Below are 24,198 nucleotides of genomic sequence, written 5' to 3' on the forward strand. Positions count from 1 at the left end.
GGATCGAGCCCGTCGGTGAGAAACCTGGTCAGACGCCTCCAAGGAGCAGATCGGACTTGATGCCGTCGATCGCAGAGGCGGAAGAGTCGATGCCTCCCCCGACGACGCCCAAGCTTGATAGGGGGTTCGGAAGAACTCGTCCTGCTTCCTGCTATGCCCAGGACTGGGAGGCCTCGAAGATGGACGCCACACTGAGTCATAGGGCGGGGTAACAGGTTCCAATGGAGGCAAATCGCTAAACGAGGCTTTCCTCGAGGGGATAGGCTCCAAGGGGGGCATATCACTAAGGGAGGCCTTCTTCGAGGGAATCGGTTCCAAAGGAGGCATAGCACCAACCGAGGACCTCCTCGAGGACCCGGACACCGCTCGCCGCTCCTCCTCACCGAGCAACGAGGTCGTGCGGCGCGGCGGAGGAGGAGGGGGCGGTCCGCCCCTCGGAACCGGAACCGGGAGGTCACCCTGGATCGAGGCAATCAGCCGGGGTCCCATGGTGTGCATGAGTTCCACAAACTGAGCCTCCAGAAGGGACTTCAACGAAGCCGATATGGAGGGATCCGCACCAAAAGGGGGCCCTTCCGCACGGTCTCCGCGCTCTTTCGGTGTCGCGTGCTTCTGCTTGCCAGCCTTCGGCACTTTAAGCACCACCGGTGGAACTGTAGGGGTCGATATCTGCTCCGAGGAGACGGAGGAAGGCACCGGCGCTGAAGTCGAGGCCGAAACCGGCACGAACGATGCCGGTTTCAGGAGGCCCGAAGCAGCCGGGGAGGCAGCGGGCTTCGCTGATGGAGTCGAAGCACCAGTCGATGTCGAAGCTGAAGGATCCAACGAAGCTTCCATCTTGAACATGGACTCCCACAGCAGACAGCGGCGCTTAAACGCTCTCGCCGTCAAAGTGGAGCAAGGCAGGCACGATTTCGGGAAGTGATCCGGTCCCAGACACTGTAAGCAGCGTCGATGAGGGTCCGTGAGCGAAATCGCGCGTTGGCACTTGCTACACTTTTTAAAACCGGTAATCGGCCGGGACATAGGTCGGAAAAGATCCGCCGCAAGGTCGAAGGCGCGGGGCCCCAGCCACGCGGCCGACCCGGTGTCGGAAGAAAATTTTTTTTTTATTTTTTTTTAAAAAAAAGAAATCAAAGAAAGAAACAAATGCACAGGAGAGCCAAAAGAACTCAACCCGCGGCAAAACAGAAGGCAAAAACGAGATTCAATGGGCGCGAAATTGAAGATAGACTTCTCAGCTCCGCGGAAGAAAATGAACTGAGGAGACACGCCCGGACCATCGGGCGGGAAGGCACTGGCGCATGCGCGGTGCGGGCATCTCGAAACTTCTGAGTTTCTTCAAGCAAGACATGCTTGCAAGATGTCCATATCAGGGCTCTGTCGGATGACATCACCCACTAGTGAGAATACCTGCCTGCTTGTCCTGGGATAAAATGAATATTCGACTAACAGAACATAAATCTCAATTAACATGGGTAATATTGAAGCTCCCCTTGTGCAACACTGACGGGAGAAAAAACATAAAATTGCAGATTTAAATGGAGGATCATAGACCAGGTTCATGTCAGGTGGGAGAGTAGCAACCATGAAGAGAGATTGAATTTTAAGGAACAAAAGTGAATTTACGCTTTAAATTCAATCAAACCAATGGGATTAAATGCTGAAATTGAATGGATGACATTGATCTAAAAAAAAGAGTGGGTTAACTGATAAGTCAGTCGGTGGGGGGGGGGGGGGGGGGTTACGCTAAGCGTGCTGTCATCACGCTATAAGGGTTTGGTTATATACCGCATGAACACCGCAGCCATGTTTCCTGGTTAAAACTGATGAACGCGGGAAGCATAAGTCTGTTGACCTAAGGTATTTTATACAAAAACTACTTACCGTATTTAAAAAAGCTTTAAACATTGAACTATTATAAATGTGATACTAATACTGTTACAACTATATGTATATTTGCAAGAGGAATTACTTGATATAACCCTTGCGGGCGAAACATAGTTCTATGTCGGGGTGCCTACCCCCACCAAGGTAGATAAAGATGAGTAATTTTCTACTTAAAAATATCTAAATGTTTAAAGTATAAAATAAAAACAATTTAAAATAATTAAAGATATTTAAAATATTTATTGAGACTGATGACAACTTTGGTGTCTGCATCCTGTATGTTTAAGTTTGGACTCATACAGGTGGTACCGCTGAGGTCTGCAAGATTCTATCTATAAGACTCTCTTTTTTGTTTTGAGTTTGAATAGTTTTGAGTCTTTAGATTGCTATAAATATAGAGCTGGTTTTGATTTGTGTATACAAGGCATCAGCCATGCAATCCACTACAGAGATGAGAAAATCCAAATCACGAAGCACCAGTGTCAGGATCATAGTGCAGTTTGGAAAGACATGCCCGGGCCGTCGCTGCTTTAATACCAGCCGCAGCCGAAGCAAATAGATACTTAAGGATGAAATCCACACGTCGGTCTTGGACATCCTTCAGGACCACCCCCCAACCCCATTGCTGGGGAGAGATGTGCGTTTGGTGAAACTGACACATTTTAATCACTAAATTGAAAATAAAATAATTTCCCTATCTTTATTGTGATATGATTTTATTTTTCTAGTCATCTTTTCCCAGTCTCTGGTTGCACTTCCTTCTGTCTGTGCCCTTAACTCTGTTTCTAGGACCTTCTTATCTATTTGTTTTTGCTCCTTCTTCACTTTCTGCCCTAAAAGGCATTAGCTTTTAACATTCAGCTTTCTTCCATTTTTCTGCTTTCTTCTCAAAATCTATCTACTTTTCCATCTCTTACCTTCCCCCTTTCCATCATCCATATGTACTATCTCCTCCCTCTTTCTTCTCCTCTATTTCCATCTATAAACAGCATTTCTTCCCTCTTTCTCCTTCCCCAACCATCGTTGTACACAATATGCTCCCTCTCTCCCCCCTTCCCCTCCATCCCCGTGTACCATTTCCTCCCTCTCTCTCCCCTTCCATGGTCTGGCATCTCTCTCTCCTTCCCCTCTTCCTATGGTCTAATTCAACAATTCTCCCTCCTTTCCCTCCACCAGTCCAACATTTCTTTCGCTCTGCCTCCTGCATGCTTCCTCTCCTCCAGCCTTCATTCCCTCCCCAACTAATAACTTCCTCTCCCTCCATGAGTTTAACTTTTCATTCTGCTTTCTCCCCCTTCCTGACATTTCTCCTTCCCTCCTTTCTTTCCTCCCCATCCAACCTCTCCCCCTCTCCCTTAGTGAGACCAACACTTTCTGCCTCCTGCATGCTTTCTTTCCCTTTCCTCACCTCTTTCCCTTGGGTGTGACATTTCTCCCTCCTTCCTGCCCCCCCCCCCAAGTCCATCTCTCCCTCTGTCTCCTTGCACGTTCTCTTTGCCCTGGCTCTTCTCTACCCTCACCCTGCGATCTAGCTTAATTTGCTGCCCAAAGGATGACACCAGTGGCAGCCAATCACATACACTGCCCTGCCGCTGGCACCAGCATCTTCTCTCTACTGAAAGCCTGCCTCTGAGAAAATGGGAAGTTACATCAGAGAGGGCAGGCTGCAATACAGAGAAGATGCTGGTGCCAGCGGCAGGGCAGTATATGTGAATGGCTACTGCTAGCAACATCCTCTGGGCCACAAATGAAGGCAAACATCATCCACCATGTTTCTTTTTTGTTTTTGAGGGGGGAGCATGGCCCCATTCCAACGTCTATACTAAGATTTAAAACAAACTAGAGAAAATATTTCTTCACTCAATGTGTAATTAAACTCTGGACTTTGTTGCCAGAAAATGTGGTGAAATCAGTCTAGAAGGGTTTAAAAAAGGTTTGGATAATTTCCTATAACAAAGTCTATAAGCCATTATTGAAATGGCTTGGGGAAATCCACTGCTCATTCCTAGGATAAGCAGCATAAAATATGTTTTACTCCTTGGGATCTTGCCAGATACTTCTAATGGCCTGGATTGGACATTGTTGGAAACAGGATAATTGTCTTCAAGGACCTTTGGTCTATCCCAGTATGGCAATTCTTATGTTCATAGGTGACTAGGAAGACAATCCAAACAGTTAATGTATTTTTGGATGGCATATAAGTATTTTTGGATGGTATAATGTATTTTTGGATGCTTCCAACATCAAACTGCAAACTTATTTAATACCCCACTGTAAGATCCCTGTCTAATCCAACAGCCGTATACAGTATGTACTGTACTTCAGCACTGTAATCCAATTTATTTGAAAAATTACAGCTCCACCCTTGTCAGCTTTCTTAATAACCAAGAAATCATCACAAGCTAACTGTCCCAAGGCTTACCACTGCAGTTGAGTCAAATTATATCTTCTCCTACAGACACTTTAAATATTGTTTCATATCATCTTTCATTATTAAATGTTTACAGGTAAATAAAATCACATCCAAAGATCTCAATGGCAGAAACAAGCTTTCTATGTTTCTGTTCAAATAAATCATCAGATCATAATGTCGGTAGTCTTCATTTTGGTTGTTTCAATAATCAGAATCATTTCCACATATTAAACTTCAATTTACACATTCAAACAAGCTCTTATAAAACTGATGTAAAAGTATGCATACCAAGACATGATACTGCATACTTTGTCAGTAGATGTGCACATGGTTGAAGTTTGGGAAAGCATAAACAGTTTATAAACTACATGGTTAACTATAAAGCAAACTAATCTACACACACACACTTGCATAATTTATGTGCAAACATTTATACCTGCTCAAGAGGCCTGAACTGCAGTGGAGTCAATTTTCCCAATGGTGCAGTTAATTGACAGCACAGCTTCAAATGGGCAAAATATCAGAAAAACTTCAAAAGCTTAAAAAATGGCTTTTGAGTTTCTTTCTGAGTTCTACCCCAAGCAGGGATATACTATCAATCAACTGCACTGGTAGGAAAAGACAGCATTAAAGCCAGGATTGGCACTTGTGGATAACACACTTTTACACAAAACTTCCCTTTTTCTAAACTAAACTAAACTAAACCTTAATATACCGCATCATCTCCACGGATGTTGTGGAGCTCGGCACGGTTTACAAAAGCTTAAAATATAGGAAGAGAAGGGAAAAAAAGGTTTACATGAACTTATATATAGAAGAGAAGAGTAAGGGGGGATAGAATTACATTTTAGTGAAAATCCAGGTTTTCAGTTGCTTGTGGAATAATTGGAGGGAGCCCAGGTTCCGCAGCGGGGTAGTAAGGTCGTTCTAAAGACCTGTGATTCTGAAGAGAAGGGATTTTCCCAGTTTGCCTGCACAGTGAATACCGTGTAGAGAGGGGAAGGATAATTTATACCTTTGGGCGGGTCTGGTAGAATCAGGACTCGAGGAGTTATAAGATAGTGGGATTAAGGGAGGAAGGATGCCGTGAATGATCTTAAAAGCTAGGCAGGAGCATTTGAAATGGATTCTGGAAATCACTGGGAGCCAGTGAAGTTTGGCTAGGAGTGGGGAGACATGGTCGGACTTGCGTTTTGCAAAGATCAACTTGGCTGCAATATTCTGGATTAGCTGGAGTTTTTGAAGACTTTTTTTTGATAGGCTTAAGTAGATGGCATTGCAGTAGTCTAATTTGGAGAGGATGATGGATTGGACAAGGACGGCGAAATGTTGTTGGCGAAAATAGGATCTTACTTTCTTCAGCATGTGGAGGCTGAAAAAGCATGATTTAGCCAAGGAGTTGAGGTGGTCATTGAGGGAGAGAGAAGAATCGATAATGATGCCAAGGACCTTGCTTGAGAACTCAAGCTGCAGTGCAGCGCCTGAGGGTAGTGCGAAGAGGGTGGGCAGGTGTTCTAATTTTGGGCCGAGCCAGAGTAATTTTGTTTTTGATTCATTCAATTTCATCTGTACCGAGAAGGACCAGGAATGGAGTCTCATTATGCAAGCTGTAATATTCTCGTGGAGGTTGGTGAGGTTCTGGTCTGTCTCAAGGAGGACAAGGATATCATCAGCGTATGTGTAGATTGTTTCAAGGGGGGATAATTGGAGGAGTTTCAGGGAGGACATATAGATGTTAAAGAGAATAGGGGATAGGGATGAGCCCTGAGGGACACCGCAAGATGGTGTCCAAGGAACGGACATGGTGCCATTTGTGTTGACAGTGTAGGAGCAAGAGCGTAGGAAGTTTGAGAACCACTTTAGGACGGTGGATTCAATTCCTATCTCGGAAAATTGATAAAGTAGTATGTCGTGGTGGACAACATGAAAAGCTGCAGAGAGATCGAATTGTAATAGGACAGCGAATTTGTTACAAGAATGTAGTTGTTGCACCTTAGAAATTGAGGAAACTAGGAGGGATTTGGTGCTGAAGCTGGGTCTGAAGCCATATTGGTAGGGATGGAGGATGGAGAATCTCTCTAGGTAAGAAGAGAGTTGGGTGGCGACTATGGTCTCTAGCAGTTTAGTTAGGAGAGGGATATTTGCTATGGGGCGGTAGTTAGATGGTAAGGAAGGGTCGAGATCGGCTTTTTTTAGAAGAGGGGATAAGGTAATGTGTCCCATTTCTGTGGAGAACAGGCCCGATAGTAAAGCAGAATTTATACGCCTAGTAAGGGAGGAGATGGCCTGCGCGGGAATGTTTTCGTAAAGGTAGGAAGGGAAAGGATCCAGGATGCAATTGCAGAATTTCAGTTTGAGACAGAGTTTAGAGATCTGGGATTCGGATACAAGTTCAAAGGCAGTCCAGGATCTATCAGCAGGGATAGGGTTGGAGTTTTTGGGAGGCAGAGAATTGTAAGAGACTGCTGGGGGGAAAGAACTCCGTAAGGTAGTAATCTTTTCATTGAAAAATTTAGCTAGGTCGTTTGCGGATGGGGTTTAAAGGGGAAAGGTGGAGTCGTTTTTTGAGGTTAGGTTGCGCCAGATGTTGAATAGTGTACTATTTTGGTTTTTTGATCTGGTGATTTTATCTCCATAGAAATTCTTCCTTGCTTGTTTTAGTACTGTGTTATAGAACTTGATGTTGTCTCTCCAGGATTGTCTGTCTGAAGGGGATTTTGATTTTTTCCATTTACGTTCCAGGGCTCGACATTTCTGCTTTAATTCCCTGTGGTATGGAAGATACCAGGGAGCCTTGCGGGAGTGGGAGATAGGTTTAGTAGACAAAGGGGCAAGAGCACGGTAGGTAGTCTCGGAAAGGGTTACCCAATTATGCCAGTTGGAATCTGGGTCGTCATGTTTAGGAAAAGGGGGGAGTTGGTTGAGAAATTGGGTCCAGAATAGTTCACTCGTGATTTTTTTGCGGTAGGTGATAGAGTTTGTGGGTCGGGATGGAGTGCCAAGATGAGACATGAAAATGGGATGGCAGAAAGAGCCTAGAAGGTGATCAGACAAGGGGACATGTTCCCAACGGGCCTCTTCGGCAGAAGTTTTGTGCTCGGTCAGGTCAAGGAAGCTGATGTCTAGTGTATGCCCCTTATCATGGGTAGGGGTGAGCAAAGGAGCGGTGAAGCCTAGGGAGGTGAGGAAGTCTTTGAATTTGGTTGCATCCTTACTGGTGTTATCGTCTAGATGGAGATTAATATCTCCAATGATCAGTAGTCTCTGGAATTTTAGGAAGGCTCTTGTTATGGTCTCAAGAACGAGTTCAGAGGATTTGTTCCAGGGAGTTGGTGGGCGATAAAATAACAGGATACCTAATGGGTAGGGATGAAGTTCCATCATTGACTGAAGCTAACATGAATTCTAAAGAGGTATGGCTGCCCTTTTAAAGGAGCTGGACATCGAAGAATGATTTGTAAAGCAGAGCCAGGCCTCCTCCTTTCCGGATGATTCTAGGTGAGAAGAGGCCATAGTAGCCAGGGGGACAGAGTTCATTTTGTGTAAATAAATCATCTTTTTCGATCCATGATTCTGTGATGCACAAGAAACCTGGATCGAAGTCTCCAAGTAGGTCTTTTAGTATTCGGGTCTTATTGCGGACTGATTTGGCGTTACAGTAGAGTGTTGGGACTGGGGTGAGAGAGTCGGAGGTAAGGTTAGGTAGGTTGGCTGGAGGAACAGGCTTTAAAGAGGTGTGATTGACTCCTCTGTGTTTTTTGAAAGGGTGGGTTCTAGTGCGTACTAGTGTGGGGATTGGGAGACCAGGGCAGACGTTGTTGGAGTTTGTGGAGTCGGGAAGGTTGGGGGGGAGAGGTTTTTGGCAGTGGGAAGTGTTGGTGAAAGAGCAGAGAAGAAGAAGGAGGAGCCAGGAAGGTGGCTTCATTGTGGGATCAAGGAGAACTAATGAGAGGGGTTGGGGCAGAGCTTGCCAGGCAGGAGGGAGGAGAACTGAGTATAGGTAAGGACTAAGTGAAACGGAAGAAGGACTAAGAACTGAAGGAGAATATGCACCTAGTTGTTTCTAGTGAGATACAAACGGGGGTGGAACTTAACAATTGCTAATAGTGAGATACAGACTGAGGTGGAGCTTACCAATTGTTAATTAGTAAGATAGGAACAGAGGTGGTGCTTAGCTGGGGAACGGTGGTAACTAGTGTGTATATGCGGAAGCAGGCTATATGCAGTAGCAGGCTATACAAGCGGTAAACAGTGATAGGCAGTACAGGCTATGCATGTGGTGGCAGGCTAAACATGCAATAGCTGGCTATACATGTAGTAGCAGTAATGGGCAGTACAGGCTATACATGCGGTGGCAGGCTAAACATGCAGTAGCTGGCTATACATGCGGCTATACATGCAGTACAGGCTATACATGCGGTAACAGATTGTACATGCAGTGACTGGCTATATATATTGGCTATACATGTGGTTTTACATGCGGTAACAGGCTATAGATGCAGTCTGTGCATGTTTTAACAGAATATAGGTGCGGTTTATAACAATCTATGACATGCTGTACATGCAGTTTGTACAAGTTAAATAAGCAAGCTATACAGGTTATATAGGGACAGGGAAAACTCTGTTGAACCAGCTGATATAATCCCCAGGATTCCCTCTTCCACAATTTCCAAGGGTAGTGACAGCTTTCACCATAACTGGGGTCACATCCCTATCTACCTCAAAATCTCAATTTAAAAAGCCTTGAGGTGATAGTAGTAGAGAAAGGAAGGAGTCAGAGTGCATCCATCTGGATGGCTCATTCAAGCCAACTCAGAAGAGGAGAGCAAGCAAGTGACTATTTAAGTGGTACAATGATTACAATCAAGGCTTTTTAATGTAAACGTTATACAATTTTGAAGTAGACAATGATGTGACCCCATCATGGGATCTGCTGGAGACTCACTATAATTGGCAAAATTTCCAGCATATTAAGAAGCCTCCTGCCTTTATTACATTAATTTTGTTCCTGTATGATTTTATAGGATTTAGAAGACTTCAAACAGATAAAAAAGTGTTCCCACTAAAGGCTGAGTTGATATGAGCAAAGGTTTTCTGTTTCATAACACTTTGGTCACCGGATTATCTTTACCCTCACTTCAACCTGAGTTACAACAATAAGAGCTCCCGCAGAATACATCTATTTGCATTTCCCTCACTAATATCATGTCATCTTAAAAGATTCTTCGAAAGAACCTTCTCTTTTCAGGCGGCTAAACTAAATTCAAGACTCGCCCAAATTGTGCTTGATGCCTCTTCATATCTCAATTTTAGAAAGCAGATTAAAACTCAACTATTCATCAGACCGAATCCTTAACGTACTTCATTACTATCTCATTTCATTCTTTTAAGATTGTTGCTCCCTCCTTATGGCTTGTATGTATTTTTTTTCCTTCACTTAAATTGTAGACATATAACTAATTTGACTTCTATGATTGCATTGTTCATATTTTCTATTTCAATTGCATTGTTTGTATTTCATCTAAGTGCTGTGAACCGCCTAGAACTCCCTGGGTATGGTGGTATACAAAATAAAATTATTATTATTATTATTACAATCACAGATTTACATACATATACATGCACAAAAACCCATACATAAACACTTGCAGGATGCTCTTCATGGTTTCTTTACTTGTTTGCCTGTAGTTTAACTATGTTTATATATCCACTCTGAATTTTACTCAAGATACGTTCAGTGCAGCTTAGAGGGAACATTGCTCCCTCTGTACAAACTTTGGCTCCCTGAAGACAGGACAACTACCATGGAAGGTCACCTTCCTGTCTTCAGAAAACCAAGCTGTCATGCCTTTCCCCCCGACCCCCCTTATGTTCATCTCTTCCTATTCCCATAGGTTGTATTGTAATCATCTTCTCTTTCTCATCTTGTTATAATTTGTAATGTCTTTTGTGTTGATTAGTCTCTTGTGAATTGTTTGTTGCTTATCCTTTCCATTATTTAAACTGAATATTGTAGACCGCCAAATAATGAAGGTGGAGTTAGGATTCCTTCCTGGACTGATGCCAGAGAAAAGACCATACCCATGATCCGGCCAAGTCAGAATCTTGATTTCAGAACTTCCTATTTCATCAATATTAAAGTCTGGATTGCTCAATGGACAGAAAAGGTTTTAGGAGAGTTTAATTCCCTACAACACAGAGTTCCCCATTGAGGTCATCTCCTGGGTCAGGGCTTCTGAAATTCTCAGTATTCCAAAATCCAAGAATAACTGGTAATAACTCCTCTTTGTGAAAGAGATGCACCACAATAGGGTTATGTCCTTCCCTCAAAGAGGTATCCCTTCCTGCAGGGGATCAATGATGTACTTCTAAGCCACACTGGAAGCACTGTCAAGTTCTAACAGTATTAACCCCATAGACTGAAATTCCCAATCATATCTATCCTCCAGCTTTGGCCTCTTCCACAAACCTCTGACCCCAGGCCGACTCTCCTCCTTTCAGCTGCTGGTCACAACAGCCACCACCCCCACTCTTCTGTTTTTGTTGAGTTCTTCACTTGTTTGATCTTACAACCACTAGGAGGTGGGGGGAGGGGTGCAGGCAAAGAATGAAGGAGGGATCTACATTCAGAGCATCTCCACTGGTGCCGTCAGTGGATCCTGGTTTTCCCATGTCCCTCTACACTCAACCAGGTTACCAGTTCTCCAACTGGCACAGCAGCCAGACAGACCAGAGAAGCATGGAATGGCACAGCCATTGTCACCTACTGGAGACAGAAAAGTATCAGTATGCTTGTGCTACATTGTGTCCTTTATAGGGAAGTCCTCACAGACAAATGGTCTCTGTCTTCAGCTGATAGCTGATAGCACAACTCATTGGTTCTGGGCTTGGCTGGATTGCTGGGGACAAGTAAGCTAAATTGTTTTACATGTTATCACTGCATAAACTATTCCAATCTACCTACATAAGGAGGAGGAGGAAAAAATGTGTCGTATGCCCTTATGAAAATGCCCAAAACTCCAAAAATGAAAGGAGCTGAGATTTTAATTTAGCTGACTGCATGTTATAAAATAAATAATGGCTCGTATTAAGCTATCTAAACAGATTTTTATTCTGTATATTTTTAGTTTTCTACTTACCATAATATACCCATGATTAGAATAAATTATGTCTAACTCTCATTAAGGGTACTGAGAATGTGGAGAGGGACAGATTCTTCAGCCTACGGGGAACTACAATAACAAGGGGGCACTCAGAGAAACTAAAAGGGGACAGGTTTAGAACCAATGCCAGGAAGTACTTCTTCACTCAGAGGGTGGTGGATACCTGGAATGCACTTCCGGAGGGTGTAATAGGACAGAGTACTTTACAGGGTTTCAAAGAGAAATTGGATATATTCTTGAAAGAAGAAGTTATTGAGGATATAGATAGGGAAGATATAGGATGAAGAAGGGTACAGTTAGAAGGATATAGATAAGGTAGAAAAAAAAAAAAAGGATTGAAGGGATAGAGGGGTACATATAGAAGACTACTACGCAGGTTCTAGACCTGATGGGCCGCCGCGCGAGCGGACTGCTGGGCACGATGGACCTCTGGTCTGACCCAGCAGAGGCACTTCTTATGTTCTAAGATAAGATATGTTCTCCTAAATACAACTCAATGCTTACATGAAGAATCACGCCTTTCTCCAGCAGGCTCTGTTTTTTGGCAGTCATAACAAAATAATGAGTGTCATCTTTGTAATAAACAATGTTCTCCAAATCAATACCTAGAAGGAAAAAGAAAAATCACTGCTATTAAATTATACCAAACAGTTTGCAGAAGCTAGAAAGAAGTTCTAAGGAGCATTTTAGCATTCCTCTCTCACCCCTGCTCCACTTTCAAATTACTGGATCCCCCGACACGCTACTGGGTAATGACAATTTCTAGTCAAAAGTGTCCCAAAGATATGATCAACTCAACAAAACAGGCAGGGGAACACTAACAATAAATGAAACTCTTTTAGAACTAACAAACAGAGCTCAGAACCATGTCCTGTCATTTCAGTCACAGACTTCTTATACACAACAAATCAGTAATGAAGAATTGAGGGGTGTGAACAAATATCAATTAGTAACTCAAATAGATTCATCAAATATTTTAACTCTGAATTCCAAAAAGAAAAAAAACTAATTGTTTGTAAAAATCAATCCAAAAACCAAAGGAAGGCCTGGGATTAAAGTGTATGCAAACTTATTTTCTTCACCCATCACCTCCCTGAAGACCTGGTACATAATCTCCAGAGTCCCAAATCTACACAAAAATAATTACCTGTGGCCTCCCGAAGATCCTGGAAAAACTTTTGGTTAAATATGAAAGCTACTCCACTGATCTCCTCCACTTTGGCTTCAGCAGTAGTGTTGCGATTGATGAAGTTGGCTGTAATGGCAATTGCCAGCTTGCCTCGAAACTCTTTTCGTCTAAATCCTTAAAAAAAAAAAACCATATGCAAATATAAATATTTACATCATCTGCCACACCCTTGGGAACCCGGACAACCTCTCCCTTTCTCAGCATTTCAAACTAAAGGTCAGACATACCCCTCTTAGCAAACCGTAAGATGAACCCTCATCCCCTACTAAGGAAATTCTGTAAGGACCTGTTAGTGATTTCTTATATGCCGTAAGCTCTCTGCATGAAATTTAAGGAACTCTATAGTTTCTACTTAAAATCATCTGATGATCTGAAGATGGCCAAAGGGAGAAAAGGCAAGAGCAAAAGCCAGAAGGATGCATGAGTACACAGAGAGGGGAATGATCAGCAGGAAAAAAGAGGTTATTGTGCCTCTATATAAGTTTCTGGTTTAGTCCTTACAGTCAAAACCTTTGACTTCAAGAAGTAAACCAGAAGCTGATTGTGGAAGAAACCATGAGCTTTTAATATGCAAGATCAAAGTAAAGCTTCGCAAGAAGATCATTAGAGACCTCCCAAAATATTCCATCAGAATATTTGATAAAACTAGTCAACAGGTTTGCCTGTCTTGATACAGAAGATAGAGAGCCCAAAGAGTTATGGAATTGCATCAAAACCATAATTAGTGATGAAGCTAAAAAAAAAAACCAAAAAACCCTCTCTAGAAGAGAAAGAAAAACAAGAAATCACCTTGGATCTCAGAGAAAAAACAGAAAAGTAGCAGAACAAAGAAGACAAGCAAAACTTTCCAGTGATAAGAGAAAATAAAGTATCACAAATGAACCATTACATTACATTAGTGATTTTTATTCTGCTATTATCTTGTGGTTCAAGGCGGATTACAGAAGAGGATTTCTGGACATGTCCAGAGGTGTTACAGAGTAGAGTGGGTTGCTTCAGAGGACTGAAATGTTTCATACGGTGTTAGTTAGTCTTCATGGATTTCTTGAATAGCAGGGTTTTTATTTCTTTTCTGAAAGTTTTGTAGTCTGGGGTCGCAATTAGTAGATTGGAGAGTTGGTGGTCTAGTTTTGCTGCCTGTGTGGCTAGAAGGCCATAGTACAGTTTTTTCCCATTTGATGTCTCTGATTGGAGCATATGTGAATGGTGTCTGGGTTCTCCTGTGTCTGGTTGTGGTAGTTTGGATTAGGCGGTTGTTCAAGTAGGTTGGGCTATCACTATTTATGGATTTAAATAGTAGACAGTAGAATTTAAATAGTATTCTTGCTTGAATTGGGAACCACTGTGAGTCAAGGTATGCCTCAGTGATGTGGTCATGTTTTCTTAGTGAATAGATTAGTCTCAGGGCTGTATTTTGTACTGTTTGTAGTTATTTTATCATTGTTGCGGGGCAGGGGAGAAAGAGGATGTTGCAGTAGTCAAGGAGACCTAGGACTAGGGACTAGACCATGAGCTGAAATTGTTTGCTGTTGAAAAATTTTAGGTTTCTCATGACTGTGAATGATTTCTGTATTGTTTTGTTGATTGCATGGTGCAGCATCTGTCTATTGTCATTCCCAGAAGTTTTAGAGTGCGTTGAATGGGGTATGTGATTGAGTTTATTACTAGGTTTGTTATGGTTGGGGTTTTATTTTTTTCGAGAAGTATGAATTTTGTTTTGTCTGGGTTCAGTTTTAGTTTGTGGTCTTTCATCCATGTTGTCACTGTTTCTAGAGTTCTGTGTAATGTGTCTGTCATGGTGGGAACTGGTTGATCAAAAAGAAGGAGAATGGTGATGTCGTCTGCATAGCTATAGGAGGATAAGCCTATTTTGTCTAGGCAGGGATGCAATGTAGAGATTGAAGAGTGTTGAGGATAATGGCGATCCTTGGGGTACGCTACAGGGGTTGGACCATGGTTCTGATTTTTCATTGTTTGCCTTTACTCTATAGGTCCTGGATTATAGGAATCCTTGAAACCATGTGTGTACTTTGCCTGTGATTCCTATTGTATCTAGTATTTATAGCAGGATGTCATGGTCTACCAGGTCAAATGCTGCAGTGAGGTCTAGTTGTATAATCAAAATTTTTTTGTCTGTGCTGAGGTGTTAGTCTAGCTGTGTCCAGAAGGGAGCCTAGTAGTGTCTCAGTGCTGAAGTTGGTTCTGAATCCAGACTGTGTAGGGTGGAGCAAGTTGTGGTTTTCTAGGTAGTTAGTGAGGAGTTTAGCTACGAGGCCTTCAATTAGTTGACATATAGTGGAATTGAGGCTATGGGTCTGTAGTTGGATGGTTGATCTGTTGCTGAACTGTTGGCAAATTTACGAGACGACAAAAGATCCATCCGCACCAACATTAAACAAGGAGTGGTGCATATTAAATTGGAATTGCAGGAAGTGACCCGTCGACAAGGGAGTGTGGAGACACGGGTGGATGTGGTGGCGGAGGACCTTATTGACATGCAGGGCAAGGTGGTGGCTCTCCAGAAAGACAGTGTGGACATTTGGGATAAACTTGAGGACCTCGAGAACCACACGCGAAGATGTAATCTGCGGCTGCGAGGGATGCCTGAGGAGGAGAAATTTAAAGATGTGCAGCAAGTAGTGCAAGCAATCTGTGATGATCTTCTGTAGCTAGCACAGGGAGCACATACGGGCAGTCCTGGAGTGCAAATTGAATGGGTACACAGAGCCCTTGATGAGTCCAGGGGAACCTCCCACGGGATATTGTTCTTTGCCTTACCTCCTTGCAGTAAGGAAACTATTTTACAAATGGCCAGACGCCATAATGACTATGCGTGGAATGGGCTGCCGGTTACTTTCTTTCAGGATCTAGCGGCCATCACCCTGCAGAAACAGCGAGATTTTCAGGGAGTCACCAGATACCTTCGGCAGGCTGGATATAAATACTGCTGGCAATTTCCATTTGCCTTGTTGATGACCACTGGAACCGTACACAAGAGGATGCGGACCCCAGCGGAGGCATGGAGTGCATTGAAGGAACTGTTCGGGGATGCTGTACCGGCGGAAGTGAGCAGTGAGGCTGGGCAGCAAGATGGCAGAGGCTGTCTGGCAAAGAGTGCGCCCATGTCAGCAACGAGGAGTATCTGCTGAGTCTGCGGTTGGCAGACTGCCCTGATGCGGCAGTAGAGGACTTGTCCTGGACTGTTTTCTTTGTTTCATTTCTTGCGTTGGAATGAGTTATTAGGTCCTTTGGGTTTGAAAGGGGTTGTCTGAGTGGCAGTATTTTGAATGTGGGGTAGTGTGACTGTGTAGCAAGGGGGTGGGTGGGGGGGGGTCTTTCTGTATTGGGGGATGTGGGCTGTTGGGGAGTGGGGACGCATGAGTGGGGAGCTTGTTGCGCCTTGCTACTAGTGGGCCTTCCTTGACCTGACAACTCCAACCATAGATGGGGCTGGAGATGGCAGGGGGAGAGGACTGGGGGGGAGGGGGGTTGGGGACAAGGTACGGGTTGTGGGGGGTTGCTGGGGTTGGTTCTTTTTTAGGGGTGCTTGGGTTCTGGGGGAGAGAACACAGTTGGAGGCTGGGCTGACTGAGTTGGAGTGTGGGGTAGTGGGAAGTTGCGAGCTTATGTTTTTGGGGAGTAATGGTTAAGGTGGTCACCTGGAATGTGGAGGGTATAAACTTGCCGATCAAAAGCTCCAAAATCTTACAACACTTACAGCGTCATCGGGTTGATGTGGTCCTACTTCAGGGAACCCACTTAGATGGGAAGTAACATAGTAAACTAAAACGCTGATGGGTGAGGGACTATGTAGCAGCAGGTGGGGTAGGCAAAAAGAGAGGGGTCGCAGTTTTGTTCTGAAAAGGGGTCGTGTCTAGTGAATTGTTAGATCAGGATGCGGGTGGGCATTATGTAATCTGTAGGGGAGTGGTGGCCAGGCAGTAGTTGCATATATGCTCCAAATGTATATGATCCCCTCTTTCAAAAGACGATGGTGACGGCACTGTTGAAATATTAGGGAGCCCCAATGATTGTTGGGAGGCGATTTCAATGCCATCTGGGACCCCGGTATGGATTGCTCACAGATAAAGGGAGCTGGGAGGCATTCTGAATCCCAGGGGCTGCAGAAACTGGGCCAATTGTTGGATTTGGTCGAGGTCTGCTGTTTGCCAGGGGCCAGGATCTGGGATGTAACCTCGAGACCACTTCCCCATGATTCTCATCCACGTTGGAACCAATGACACCGCCAGGAGCTCCCCGGACAGCATACCTGAGGACTTCAGGGCCCTGGGAGAGAAGCTGAGGAGGATGGATGCGCAGGTGGTCTTCTCCTCGATCCTCCCAGTGAGGGGCAAGGGCAGTGCCAGAGAGAATCGCATCCGGAGGGCAAACAACTGGCTGCAGGGATGGTGCAGGGAGATGAACTTCGGGTTCCTGCACCATGGAGAGGCATTGCAAGGACTACAGGGACAAGACGGGTTACACCTGACCAGAAGAGGGAAGAACGTCCTTGGACACCGTCTAGCCCGCCTACTTCACAGGGCTTTGAACTAGGTAAGTTGGGGGAGGGGACGGGCACAAACAACCTAAACTGCGAGCTAAACTGCCAATACTTTTTTGGGGCTGAGGTAAGCAGTCACCGATATTCTGGGTCCGGGTCAGGGGCAAGTATACACACTTTCGAGTCTGGGGCAGGTTCACATTATAATTCTGGGTCACATTGTAATTCTGGGTCTAGGGGGAGTACACACTGCAATTCTGGGTCTGGGGAGAGTACACATTGTAATTCCTGGTCTAAGGACAATACACATTGTAATCCTGGGTCCAGCGGGGGTACACACATTGCAAATTGTACTAAAAGAGTTCAAGTAGCCCATGCGGGAACACCCCCACAGGATACATGCATTTTCGAGTTTGGGATAGGTACACACTGTAGCTCCGGGTCTGGGGAGTCCGGGATAGCTCCACGATGTAGTTCTGGGTCTAGGGTGAGCACAAAACATGCGAATAATGCTAAAAGTGTCCAAGTAGCTCAAGCGGGAACATCCCCACTGAGACGTAACAAAAATACAACGTGGAGGGCTATGTACGTCAACGCACACAGTTTGGGAAATAAGATCCTAGAATTGGAAACAGAAATAAGGAATGCCGACCTGGATGTTGTAGCGATATCTGAGACCTGGCTCACAGACTCCCACGGTTGGGACATGGTCATACCGGGTTACAACTTGCTTCGCTGGGACAGGGAGGGCAGAAAGGGAGGAGGTGTAGCATTATATACTAAAGATGACATTAAGGTTACAAGAATCGCAGATGTACAGTACACCGGGGAATCCCTTTGGGTTAATTTGGCCAGAAGGAAGGACAAATGCCTGTATCTTGGCGTAATTTACAGACCCCCAAGACAACAGGATAACCTGGATATGGAATTAATCGGCGATATAGAGAATATCACCTTGTGTGTGGACACAGTATTGTTAGGAGATTTCAACATGCCTGATGTGGATTGGGACACACTTACCTCTGCTACCGGCAGCAGCAGGAGGCTATTAAACTCTATGAAGGGAGCACGTCTCAGGCAACTGGTGTTGGACCCAACAAGGGAACAGGCAATACTGGACCTGTTACTCACCAATGGAGAAAGTATCACAGAGGTCTCGGTGGGCGACACATTGGCCTCCAGTGACCACAACATGGTGTGGTTCAATCTTAGGAAAGGTTTCATTAAATCTACCACACTTACCAAGGTCCTCAAATTCAAGGACACAAACTTCCAAGACATGGGTGGCTTTGTTCACCAGGCGCTACAAAGACAAGCAGAAACCGATAGCATGGAAGAAATGTGGTCGACTTTGAAAGCTAATATAAACGACTGGGTTAGGTCAAAAAAGCCTAGTTCCAAAAAACGGAATCACAAATAAACAGATAGAGGAACCAGTTCAAAAAATACTTTCCACTTTCAACGGTGCTCAGAATCCAAGATGGAATGAAAGAACTCAGAGTGGGGGATTAACCCCTACCAGAACTCTTGTGGTATCTATCATTGCACCATGACTGCTGTGAAAAGTTGTTTTGAAACATTGAATAAAATAAGTGATACTTTGTAACTTGCACACTTTCAAATTGCTTATAATGTATGAATGGTTCAAAGGTTAAGTAACTTAGCTGAAGATTGCTGCTAGCGTTAGTTTGGCTGGGTCCTGACGCGTTTCGCCTTACTGGCTTCCTCAGAGAACCCGCATACAATCTTGCATATTGTTATTTATCCTAAGAAAGACAGAAAAGTATGGTACATGTAAAAATGGGTATAAAAAACTCAAATTCATACCAAACTCTCGGCGCAGGAGGCTATGTACCTGGTTTGAAATCAGTCAAATTTTCTTTTCCTGAGCACCGTTGAAAGTGGAAAGTATTTTTTGAACTGGTTCCTCTATCTGTTTATTTGCGACTTTGAAAGCTACCATACAGGAAGCGACAAACCGTTATGTTAAATTAGTAAGTAAACAGCGAAGGAACAATAAGCCGCAGTGGTTCACTGTGGAGATCTCAGACCTCATCAAAGAGAAGAAAAAAGCATTCATCTCTTACAAACAATCGGGGAAACAGGACTCTAGAGCAGACTACCTGACCAAGTCAAAAGCCGTCAAAACAGCAGTCAGGGAGGCTAAATTCCACATGGAGGAGTCTCTAGCAAAGAACATCCAGAAGGGAGATAAGTCCTTCTTCAGGTATATCAGCGACAGAAGTAAAAACTCAGGCGGGATAGTACGTCTTAGGAAACCGGACGGAGACTATGTGGAAAAGGACTCGGAAAAAGCCCAACTGTTAAATGAATACTTCTGCTCAGTCTTCACCCGAGAAGCGCCGGGGCTCGGCCCTCCGCTACAGACAAAGGTTGACTCAGTTGACCCATTTAGTAATTTCGAGTTTACGCCCAGCAGTGTCTTCGGTGAGCTGTCAAAGCTCAAATAATAATAATAACTTTATTTTTGTATACCGCCATACCCAGGGAGTTCTAGGCGGTTCACTTTTGTTAGTCAAGTTACAGGTGGTTCATGACAGTTGAACAGAGTTGCAAGCAACAAAGTAGTTGAGGTTGGATAGAGAGGGAAGGAGTAGGTCAAGGAGGGGGAATAAGGGGAATGTAGGTTGGGTGAGTACAGAAGAGGGGGAGTTGTAGGTTTCGGTTCATTGAGGGGGCGATTAAGGGTCGTGTCCATTGAATAGATGAGTTTTAAGTAATTTTCTAAATCCGAGGTAGGTGGGGGCCTCGAGGACCATTTGGTCTAGCCATGTGTTCAGTTTGGCGGCCTGGAAGGCGAAGGTTTTGTCAAGGAATCTTTTGAAGTGACATAGTTTTAGTGAGGGGAAGGCGAACAGATGGATTCTGCGGGAGTGCTTGTTGTTATGGTTCAGATAGAAGTGAGGGTTGGTGTAGTTAGGGGATAAGCCAAATACTGTTTTGTAACAGAAGCAGGCGAATTTGAATAGGACTCTGGATTCTAATGGTAACCAATGAAGTTTGTGGTAAAAAGGGGTAACGTGTTCCCATTTATTCAGGCCGAATATGAGGCGGACAGCGGTGTTCTGGATCATTTTAAGTCTCCTTATGGTTTTCTTTGTGGAACTAAGGTAAATGATATAGCAGTAGTCCAGGATGCTAAGGATGGAGGATTGTACTAGCAGGCGGAAAGAGGTCTCGTCAAAGTATTTTTTAATGGTGCGGAGTTTCCAGAGCACCGAGATGCTTTTCCTGACTGTGATATCTGTGTGTTTCTCCAGGGATAGGTGTTTATCTAGTGTGACTCCCAGTATTTTTAAGGTTTGTTCGAGGGGGAAAGGAGATCCTTTCACTTGAATTGTGGTGTCTTTGATTTTGTCATTGGGGTAGCTAGAAAAAATTTTGTTATATCAGGGTTTAGCTTTAGCCTGTAGGATAGCATCTAGCGTTCTATTTGATTAAGTATACTTGAAAGGGAGGTGAGGAACTCAGGTGTGAAACTAGTTAGTGGGATGACTATTATAATGTCATCTGCGTAGATGAAGAATTTGAGTTTGAGGCTTTGCAGAAGGTTTCCCAGGGAGGCGAGGTAAACATTGAATAGGGTGGGGGACAGAGGGGAGCCCTGTAGAACTCCACAGGAGTTATCCCAGCTGTATGAGAGGGAGTCATTCTTAAATACCCTGTATGTTCTGTTTCGTAGGAATCCGTGGAACCAGTTAAGGACTTGGCCGGAGATGCCGATGTATGCAAGGCAGTCAAGGAGAATGGTGTGGTCGACTAGGTCGAATGCACTGCTCAGGTCGAGTTGGATGATCAAAGCGCTAGAGCCTTGGCTGAAAAGTGTGTGTAGGTGGTCCAGTAGGGAGGCTATTATGGTTTCGGTGCTGTGATTAGAGCGAAAGCCTGATTGATTGTCATTTAAGATATTGAATTTTTCCAGATGTGTGGTAAGTTCGGCATTTACCACCCCTTCTGCTATTTTGGTGAATAGCGGGATACTTGCAATCGGTCTGTAATTAGACGGGTCATTGGGCGGTTCTTTTGTGTTTTTTACGATTGGAGTGATCGAAATGTGGCCCTGTTCTGCTGGGAAGCTACCTGTGGATAGTAGGAGGTTTACCCATGCCAGCATATTGGCTTTGAAGTGGGTTGGAGTAGTTTTCATAATGTTTGGGGGGCAGGTGTCAAGTCTGCAGAAGGAGTTGATATATTTGTTGTAATATCTGTTGAAGGTTTGCCAGTCTATGGCTGTGAATTGGTGCCAACTTAGGTCTGTTCTGGACCCAGGGTCTGGTTTAGACATGTCGGTGTCTGGAAGACTTGGAAAGTCCCCGTGGGGGTTAGACGGGGCAGGTATAGACAATCTTAGTTTCTGGATCTTGGAGGTAAAGAATCTGCAAGGGTGTTAGCAGTTAATGTGGAGTCTTCGAGATTATCAGGTTGTAGAGGTCGTTAACCAGTTTAAAGAGGTTACTGCTGTTTATTGTAACGTTTCCAATTTTATTGGCGTAGAAATCTTTTCGTTTTTCCTTGGTGAGGTTTTTGTAGTTTTTTAGTTTGAGTCTCCAGGCCACTCTGTGTTCCTGGGTTCCAGATTTGATCCATAGTCTTTCTGATTTTCTAAGGTCCCTTTTTACCAGTAGAAGCTCTGAATCAAACCATCCCTTTAGATTGGGAGTTCTAAGTCTGCAGGTTTTTATGGGGGCTATTTCGTTTAGAACGTTAGTACTGTCTTTGATCCAGGAGGTCATAAGTTGGTCCGTTTCTTCATTTTGTTTTGAGATAGTTTCATAGTGGGACCAGAATGCGATCGGGTCGATTTTATCTCTAGTGGTGTGAGATTTGGTGTTTCTTGTTTTGTTGTTTTTGGTGGTTTTGTGTTGGCAGTTAATGGTGAAGCTGTATAGTCTGTGGTCAGACCATAGGGAGTCTGTCCAGTTATCTTGTTTCCAGTAGAATTTGGGGTTGGATGATTCTTTGGCGGAGAATGTTACCAGGTCTAACTGATGACTTTTTTGGTGAGTTTTGATGGGCGGGGGTTTGAAATAACCTAGTTGGGAGATTAATTGCCAAAAGTCAGATATATCTGGCTGGTCTGTTTGCTCAAGATGAATGTTGATGTCGCCGCATAGGAGGTTGTATGGGCTAGCCAAAGAGTTAGTTAGTAAAAATTCTGCAAAGTCTTCTTTGGCTAGGGTCCATTTTTTGGGTGGGATATAGAACAAAGTAATTGTTAGGGAGGAGGCAAAGGATTTTGAAGTTAGTGAGATGGCTAGTATTTCTGAGTTGGGAGAAGATTTGGTGTTAAGTGCAGTGCAATTTAAGTGGTCTCTAAAGATTATTGCTAGCCCTCCTCCCCTTTTCTGGCTAGGGATAGAATCTTGAAGCCTGGAGGGAGACAGTCTTTGATAATAATATCTTTGTCTGAGAGCAGCCAGTCTTTGATAAGAATGGATTTGTTTCTCATCGATCTGATGTTTAGGTAAAAACCTTGTAGGTTCTGGTAGTTAGTGTGGTCTATTGGAGAGTAATGGGAATAGGCAAGTTTTTTTAGTGTTCTTTGTTTTTTCATGCGAGGCTTGGTTGATCTGTGGGGGGGAAAGAGGGTTTGGGATAGGTGGTGGACCTATACCTGCAGGTGGGCCTGTAGCTAGGCAGTCATATAGCGTATGTGGTGTGAAAGTATGGAGTTTGGCCTTTACCGTGCGGTGTAGGGAGTAGTGGACTGGGATAGGAGCAGAGTGTATTGGATCGGCTGTGCAGATCTTGGTGGTAATTAGGTAGAGTATAAGCAGTGATGCGCATTGGTGAAAGTTTGGCCGGGTCATGATGGTGCGTTTGTGGGGGGGGGAGGTTGGTGTTCAGAAGTATGCAAGATGGGAGGGGGGGAGATTGGTGTTTAGAAGTATGCAAGATAAGAGTTAATGGGAGGGTGATGAGTGGTGTGTGGTGTGTGGTAGATTGCGGGGGGCGAGGGAACAATATTATTCTTAGATAGACAATCTTTTTCCTGGTTGTATAGGCTTATCAAGTTAAGATTACAGTCTTATCAGGTTGAGATATATAGGTTAAGGTATAACAGTCTTATCAGGTTAAGATATACAGATTAAGGTATACAGGCTTATCAGGTTAAGATATACAGGCTTTTTCCTGGTTGTGCAGGCTTAGCAGGTTGAGATAATGATTAGTCTGGGTTACCCCATTGTGGAGCCTGTCTGGGTGAGCATATAGGTATTAGTCTGGGTTACCCCATTGTGGAGCCTGTCTGGGTGAGCATATAGGTCTGGCTATCAGCTTAGAAAAAAGCAGTGTTTTGAGGGGTTACGGCTGTATTCTATTGTGCAAGGCTACAGAGTACTATACAGTTGTGAGGCAGCAGAAGGCTATAAAGATGCAGGTTGTGGGCTAATTACACAGTTATAATTGCAGGCTACAGACTATAGGAAACTGGCTAACTGCTGTTACAATGTTGATTAATTTATGTGGTGCAGGGGTGTGTTGCTAATTTTGTGGTGCGGGAGTGTGTTGCTAGACTGAAGGCTACGGGGCCTGATAACCTACACCCCAGGGTGCTCAGGGAGTTGAGTGATATCTTGGCAGAGCCGCTGTCCGCGCTCTTCAACCTCTCCCTTAGTACAGGCTGCGTCCCATTGGACTGGAAGATGGCTAACGTCATTCCACTCCACAAGAAAAGTTCAAAGATGGAGGCAGCAAACTACAGACCAGTGAGTCTCACATCAATAGTGAGCAAACTAATGGAAACTCTAATCAAACGCCAATTGGATACGATCCTGAATGAGGAGAATCTACGGGATCCCCGTCAACATGGATTTACTAAAGAGAAATCCTGCCAATCCAACCTGATCAGCTTCTTTGACTGGGTGACGGGGAAGCTGGATGTTGGGGAGTCCCTGGACATCGTATACCTGGACTTCAGCAAAGCATTTGATAGCGTGCCACACTGCAGGTTGCTGAGCAAGATGAGTGCTATAGGATTGATGAAATGGGTGGGGAACTGGCTTGGATGTAGGCTTCAAAG

General features: G+C 44.2%; 1 protein-coding gene across 17 annotated transcripts in view; it reads right to left on the reverse strand.

Annotated features, from left to right (window-relative positions):
• The window catches only part of MICAL3 (microtubule associated monooxygenase, calponin and LIM domain containing 3), a 711,269-nt gene that overhangs the window by 530,551 nt on the left and 156,520 nt on the right, over nucleotides 1-24,198 (reverse strand). For all 17 annotated transcript variants that reach the window (XM_033950898.1, XM_033950894.1, XM_033950891.1 and 14 more), the window contains 2 exons: nucleotides 12,614-12,769; nucleotides 11,971-12,071 (listed from right to left, as the gene is read on the reverse strand). In XM_033950898.1, coding sequence (XP_033806789.1) covers nucleotides 11,971-12,071; nucleotides 12,614-12,769 — 257 coding nt within the window. The remainder of the gene's footprint in view (nucleotides 1-11,970; nucleotides 12,072-12,613; nucleotides 12,770-24,198) is intronic.

This window comes from Geotrypetes seraphini, chromosome 7 (assembly GCF_902459505.1).
Source record: "Geotrypetes seraphini chromosome 7, aGeoSer1.1, whole genome shotgun sequence".
Taxonomy (NCBI): domain Eukaryota; kingdom Metazoa; phylum Chordata; class Amphibia; order Gymnophiona; family Dermophiidae; genus Geotrypetes; species Geotrypetes seraphini.